Source organism: Cryptomeria japonica, chromosome 9 (genome assembly GCF_030272615.1).
Source record: "Cryptomeria japonica chromosome 9, Sugi_1.0, whole genome shotgun sequence".
In the NCBI taxonomy this organism is placed as follows: domain Eukaryota; kingdom Viridiplantae; phylum Streptophyta; class Pinopsida; order Cupressales; family Cupressaceae; genus Cryptomeria; species Cryptomeria japonica.
The window spans coordinates 701,438,962-701,446,314 of NC_081413.1; the positions used below are offsets into that span (position 1 = coordinate 701,438,962).

The 7,353-nt window shown below is 36.2% G+C and overlaps 1 protein-coding gene across 1 annotated transcript; it reads left to right on the top strand.

The window, feature by feature from the left end:
* The first annotated feature begins 2,075 nt into the window (after nt 1–2,075).
* On the top strand, nt 2,076–6,469 carry LOC131073931 (uncharacterized). Its single transcript, XM_058010451.2, has 4 exons — nt 2,076–2,283; nt 4,379–4,639; nt 5,473–5,536; nt 5,662–6,469. Exons 2-4 carry the CDS (start codon nt 4,425–4,427, stop codon nt 5,899–5,901), a joined length of 519 nt encoding a protein of 172 aa, XP_057866434.1. The 5' UTR covers nt 2,076–2,283; nt 4,379–4,424; the 3' UTR covers nt 5,902–6,469.
* Nucleotides 6,470–7,353: the final 884 nt, after the last annotated feature.

The window sequence follows — 7,353 nt, forward strand, 5'->3', positions numbered from 1 at the left end:
TTTAGATTGGGAATGGAGACAAGAGGAGTGGCAACAATAGGAGGTGGGGCTTCGGTCTGCTTGGCTATCCTACGTTCCAGCTCATTCAGTTTCCTTCTCAGGCTCTCCTTTATCCTGTCGCTTTGTTCCAAAAGTTTCTTCAAGGCACTACTAACGTCCTCTTTTTCTTGGACCAATCTATTCATTGTAAAACCATGTTCAATTTCTAACCTCACCTTTTTGGTCAAACCTTCATAGAGAAGTAGACTCAGTAAGACTCCTAACAATGATATATTTAATGGTATATATATTGGTTGAGTTTTATATAGTAAACAATAATGTGCTTATCATTACATTCATTTTTTTCAAAGAGAGAGTGCAAGGGGATTGTGTTTGAATAAAGCACTACTTAGTGGCCAAGAAGAAGAAACCAAGGTAGAAAACCTAGAAAACCCTAATGAAATGATTCAATTAGCTAGAGAACCCTAATGCAAATGAATAACGACGTGCAACAGGAGTGAGCTCGAAAGCTAGAAAACCCTAATGGGTTACCTTGAAACAAAATTGCAAACGTTTATTAATTATTATGCCTGCCTTGAAACAAAATTGCAGAGGAATATGAAAACAAAACCTAACCACTACAAGTTTGTTTGAAAACCTATAAAACCCTAATACAAATGATTAAAATAGCTAGAAAACCCTAATGCAAATGAATAACGACGTAGGTTGCAGTTCGTATGCAAATCATTTCATTCATTTTTTTCAGAGAGAGAGTGTGAGGGGATTGTGTTTGAATAAAGCACTGTTTAGTGGCTGGGAAGAAGAAACCAAGGTAGACAACCTAGAAAACCCTAATGCAAATGAATAACGATGTGCAACAAGAGTGAGCTCGAAAGCTAGAAAACCCTAATGAAAGCTTGAAAACCCTAATGGGTTATCTTGAAATAAAATTGCAGAGGTTTATTAATTATTATGCCTACCTTGAAACAAAATTGCAGAGGAATATGAAAACAAAACCTAATCGCTACAAATTTGTTTAACAATAGCAAAGATTTGTAGGCGTTCAAAATATCAAACCTCCACCCGCTGTAATGCCTTCATCAAATACTTTGTAGGCGGTCAAACAAAACCTAATTGAAAACTTGCAGATGCTCCGTAAGTGGTTAAACAAAACCTAACCGAAAACTTGTAGAGTAAATCTTGCAGATGCTTCACAAGTGGTGAAACAAAAGGTAAGCGAAAACTTGTAGCGATAACAATCCAAGCACACCAAAACCATCTAGTCAGTGACTGCCGCACACAACCACCCACCGAAACACTAACAAATCGAAAAATTGAAGACTAAAAACTATGCAGACGGAAATTACAAACAGAAACCAAAACATAAGGCCTCACATTAGGGTTGGGCAGTTTGCTCAAGAAATGTGCAAGCGAGGACACATGTCACAATCGACGACAACAAGCACGGAATAGCTTTGAAAGCTCGGTCCCCTGAGCGGTCATCGACACCAGAAGACTCACCCCCTCACGGAAACAACCCTCCACTGTCGACGACGCTGAAAGACTGATGGAAACAACCCTCCACCGTTGTCGGCGCTAGAAGACTGACACTTTCTCGGGCAAAAGCCCGCACTAAAGCCTATCGGCTTAATAAAGATACTAATGCCAATACATATTCAAATTCAAATGATATTGAAAATAACCATTCTATCAATAGACTTCTGGTCTCTAAATGAAGTTGAATGACTCCAAATGAACCCACCAGAAACCAAGTCTTGTTGAATACAAGACTCCGACATCATAAGAAATGAAACCGAAATCGTGCTCCGATAAATTTGAAGAAATCTGAAAACTCCATCAAATTAAAAAAAACACTCTAAAAAATAACTATTAAAAAAAATCAATGCCAAAAACTAAAGGAAGACATGGTCATTATAACCCTTCCAACTATGAAAAGACTTAAGGTGGTGCATAGGATTAAAAGAGCCATACGTACTGTTTAACAAACAAAAGAGTCGGGAGATTTTTTTTTTCTTTTCTTATTTGGAAAAGCACTTGGGTATCTTGCCTATAAAAAGGGACAAAAGTCGCAAATAGGAGAGCATTATTATTCCGATGTTTTTGTCGGGGAGGAGAAGAGAAAGAAATACAAGAGCGTCCATTGACAGATTTTTCGCCATTTCTGTCTCACAGTGAGCCCTTTCTCTTCCGCCTCTTCTGCAAATTTTCTTCTTTTTCTTCTGCTGCTTCTGTCGGGATTATCTGGAAGGCAAAGGATCTCCATTTATAACAACTGACGGTCTGGTAAGATTTCTATTCTCCTTTCTGCCAGGGTTTGTTCAGTTGAAAAAATTAAAATGATATTATCTGCGTCTCAGCGCTGTTTAAGGTTTTTCCTTGAATGAGTTAGTCTCTGAGTGTTAGTGTCCGACGGATCAGTTCACAAACGGTAAATTTAAGACTTTTTGTTCTCACGGACAACTTTATGTGAGATCTCAAAGTGTATCTAGAGAGGGAGGAAGTGTCCGGTGTTTTGAAATTTAAGACCTTTTGTTCTCATGGACAACTTTAGGTGAGATCTTGAAGTTTATCTAGAGATGGAGGAAGTGGCGGTGTTTTGAAATTTAGTCTGTCATTCGATGCGGTTTTAGGCTGGTGGGGTTTCGTGGTAACTGATATTGCGGTCGGAAGGATTTTATGGGAACACTAATGTAGAGAAACTAATAAATCACGTCATTAGAGAGGGAAAATAATTACATACGCTGGTTCAGTGGTGGGATTAAAGGGGTTTGCTTTTCCTTTTATAATATAAAATGGCAGGCTAATTTTAAGGGTTTTTAAGTGTTTAAATAACACTGAAATTTGCATTTTTTCTTGATTTGGTAACATCAACCTTAGCAGTTGCGATTGAATGGTATGGGGTAGTTTTGTATTTCTTTATTTTTGGTTTGAGGCTCTTTTACTGTGAGTTGAGCGGATTAATCGAATATAGAGTGCGAACTTATTTCTGTTGGCAGAATAAAGGTGAGGATTTAAACAACAGGATCCAATGGTTTTGATCTGCAAGGGAACTGCTGTCATTTGAGAGAAGTTTGGTAGGGGTTTAATCAGCTTAAACCTAATTATATAATATTTTCGTAGTATTTGAGTTGATAACGTGTCCTATGCATGGTTTATAAATGAACCAGAGAAGTTTTTAAAATAACCACTTTTATTCTTCTAGTCTGAAATGGATTTGGTTTAAGGCAGATTACCAATAAAATTTAAGAAAGCCTCTCTCCACTACAGTTTCAGTTATACTTGTTCTTGTTCATTGCAAATGGTATAGAAAATGTGTAAACTGTTTGCATGAATTTGGTCATGTCTACGGGTACAAACTGTTTGAATATGCGTTTTTCCTTGCTTATTGGATTTAGTATTTAAATTTTAGGATTGTCATGACGGGTTGCGGTCCACTGGTGGAGCTGCTTTGGCTGTTTTACGGCACACCAGGGTTGAAATTCTACAAAGCACCATTTTAAAATAATGGATTTGATTTGTTTTTTAGGTAATGATATTTTTTCCAAATACATATCAGAGTTGCTATATACTTCCTCTTCCTTTTCCAGATACGTAAATTCGTGTATCTTAGACCAGATATGTTTATGATATTGCCGTATGTGGTGGGGATACCTCATCTAGACGAATCCATATATGATCCCATATATATGTTTTTTAATTCAGTAAAAAGATTTTGATAAGTGCTGGTGTACAAGTAGAAAAAGATTTTGCATCTAATGTACACTTATTTCCAAAAGCCTTTTACTGAATGTTCTAATTGTAAGAACCTTATGTTCGTTTAATATTTTTGATGTTACTATCTATACCTTTAGATTTATAAACAATTGAACATTAGCGTTTGTATTTCAAAACCCAGCTCCCTCCTTGCTAGGGGGAGCAAAGGAAGCATTGAGACATCTCATAGAATTTATTTCTACAAAATGACGCCATCAACAAGAAGTGAAGTGGAGTCCACAGAAATGCGAATTGTATTTAAATAATTTTATTATCTAGACCAACCTGTATTAGGGGCCTTGAAGATTTGCTGAATCTGCATCCGAATCCAATACTGCCCATTTCCATGCAACAATGTTGCCTGGATGGCCATCACAATTTTCTGGTTGGTTTTCTTTATCAATTTTATTTGCTCTTTACTGAATGCCCATATTTGTTTCTGGGATTTTTATGCACATGTTTTTTTAAAGTGCATGTTTGGTACTTGTGTTGATATGCATATGCTTATCTTATTCCTTTGCTCCGGTCTTTGTGTTTTTTATCCTTTAAATCAAGTATTAACTGCTAGATTACAAAAAATGCTTTTTCTTTTACCATGTATTGATTTTCATTTATCTTATCACAGATAACCAGTTGTGATTTGCATATTTGAGCTTGACGCTGTAAGATTCATGGAGATCCGGGCAAGGAATTTTGGGGGCATGCAGCAGATTCCTACAACTATTAGTCAAGAATGTCACATAGACAGAAATGCAAGACGAAGGCAAAGGAGTGGTATCCACAAGGATATGAGCCAGAAGCAAGTTATCTGCCCTGAACCTCGACGAGTCCCAGTTGTGGATTCTCTTGTAGATGAATTGCACAAAACTTGTTGCTGGCCACCAAGGTGAGGAGCAACTTCTTCTTCTCTATGCTTGGTGGTTTATTGTCTCTCTTTTTTTAATGAAAGAATTTAGATTTGGTTTGTTAATTTCCTTTTATAAGGAGGAGTTACCTCTGTTACTATGATTTAGATGGCTTCTTTGTTGGATGTTAAAACTTTTTGAATGTTCACTTTGTGTCCTTTCCTTGCTTTGTAGGAATTGTTTGTCTTTCTTTGCCAGAATGGTTGTAAATTATCTAGATTAGGCACTATGCTTTTACAGGAGTTGTCTTAACTGTCTTTACATTTACTAGTTTCCATGGACTGGATTATTATCTTTATCGAATGCTTTGGAATTACTCTGTAACAACACTTGTGATACTTACAATCTAGTCACATCTTTTTCAATATTTTGGATGTATGTGCGTTGCTTGAGTTGGATAGTCATACAGGTAAATAAATTATTAGTTAACAATGCTAAATTGTAGTAAAAATATTTTATGTGCTTGCTTTCATTAAGCACTCTGATTTTATTGGAGATTTGTCTTAAATATATTTGCATTTAGGAACCTTATCTCCCTGTAATGTCTGTGGAAGTGTAATTACTAATTAGGGTTTATTTCATATAAGTTTAATTTTCTGGCTTATAAAAGGAGAGATTATTTGGACCTTTGCAGAGATTCTGCTGATTTCAAGAGTAGATTCATACCCAAAAGACGTATCTTTTTTGTTTGATTTTCATCACAACTTAGTTTTCTTGGATTTATTGGTTAATTTGATTTTTTCTTATGCTAGCTATTTGTTGCATCTCCTTTTGTTTGCATGGTCGCTGACCTAAATAAATGTATTGCTTTCAGTAACTCGATGGTGCAAGATGAAGGAGATGCAGGTCGCGAGATTTTGGACATATTTTTAAGAAAGGTAAATCAATTCTTTTATCTTCTGGTGTTCCATAACTCTGTACTCACGTTTATTAAAATTTCTGGATGTGCAAAGAGATCTTTTTTTTCTAAGTATTTAAGTTAAATTTTCTGTATGTGCTGCAGAGTGGATATGGTGATTCAAATGGATCTCTTCCATATTTTTGTGGCTCCCCTCCTGTTCGTGCTCATAATCCACTGGTTAATGATGTAAAGTTTGTTCGGAAGGATTTACCATCACCCTCTGTCAGCTTGACACAGAAATCCTCCTGTGGTGCATCATATGGGACAAATCCCTCTGTGCGGGTGGAAGGATTTGCTTGTTCAAGCTCAGAAAAACAGTGCATTGTCCCTGCGCTTGCATAAGCCTCCACTTCCCTTTGAGGACTGTGGAAAGCTTTTTAGTTCTGTATATTTCTGGAAATGTTGGCATTCAAGTGCGGTGGTTATCTGCATATCTGCATCAAATTATACTGTTACAGGGTTTGGAGGGGACTTCGTGCTGAATGCAACTCAGTTTTGTACATCAAATCAAATGAGGCGTTCACTGGTGTCAAATAATCAGTGGAGAATATTCTTGTACACAGGATTTTATTTGTGAAATAGTAGATGGGGCAAGGGTAGTAGACGCTACTTTGTCTCGCTTGAGTTTTAATGGAATTTGTGAGAGTGCTTGATGGTATAGCAATAACTGTACAGTTAGGGATCTCGTAACTTTGTAATTAATATGTTAATATTTAACTGTCTGGTCCCTATGCAGCTGTATGCTAACTAGCGAGGAGCTGCGAGTGTAGGTCTTTACTGCTAAAGAATGCAGTATGTGGGAGAGGCTGTTCTCTTTTCTTTCCCTCATATTTTTGTAAGACAGTTGCAAAGGATGCAAATGCCTTTCCTTATTGATATAAATATGCAATTATTGTCTCGGGTTTTGATAGTTTGATGTGTAATAATTTCACATCTTGTGTTTTTAAATATTTATTGTCTTTACATAAAACGTTGTTCCTTGATGATGGGTGCAGTAGTGGGATCTCAAATTTGGGATCTCAAATATTGTACTTGAATTTTTTGGCATTTTTTTCCAATGAGATTACATTAAACCTTAAATTTTTTGGCATTTTTTCCAAACGACTTTTTAACAAGATTACATTAAACAATCTAACTTGAAAACAAAATTAATCTTTCCTATTTAGAATTTGCCATTCTCATTTAAGGAAAGGGTTACAATGCTCTGCATAATCGAAGCAGGTGTTTGGAAGTTGTACTATGATGATGAATCTTCAGTTGAATTACTTTGTTTACAGCACTTGTGATACTTCCAGTCTAGTCACATCATTCTACAATATTTTAGATCTACGTGCATTCCTTGAGTTGGATGGTCATACATGTAAACGAATTATCAATTAACAATGTTAACTTGTAAAAATATTTTATGTGCTTTCTTTCATTGAGCATCTTTTATGCAGTTTCTGAATTCGATTGTGAGATTTTTTTTTTCTGAATCCGATGTTTTGATTCACGTGATTCATTGAGCACTCTAATTTTATAGCTTAAATATTTTGCATTTAGAATCCTCGTCTTCCTGGAGTGAAACATTGTCTCTACGGGAATCACCTACGGGAATCACAACTGGCAACCAGCTGACAACAAATAGGCCAATAATATAATGTAGAAGGCGAAGAAGCCCAGCAAATGACTGTATAACAACATAGATCCAAACATATTCAAGCGGCAGAAAATGAAAAAATAGTCAAAGTTAGGTATTTCTAACATAGAATCTTTTGCTGATAGACGTTACGTCTGTGAGAAAGGGTTGGCTGC

Excerpts from the sequence above, each read along its gene's own strand:
- LOC131073931 (XM_058010451.2), top strand. The coding sequence starts at position 4,425 with ATGGAGATCCGGGCAAGGAATTTTGGGGGCATGCAGCAGATTCCTACA. Across the intron at positions 4,640-5,472 it reads ACTTGTTGCTGGCCACCAAG|TAACTCGATGGTGCAAGATG; the intron begins GTGAGGAGCAAC and ends TATTGCTTTCAG. Across the intron at positions 5,537-5,661 it reads TGGACATATTTTTAAGAAAG|AGTGGATATGGTGATTCAAA; the intron begins GTAAATCAATTC and ends TATGTGCTGCAG.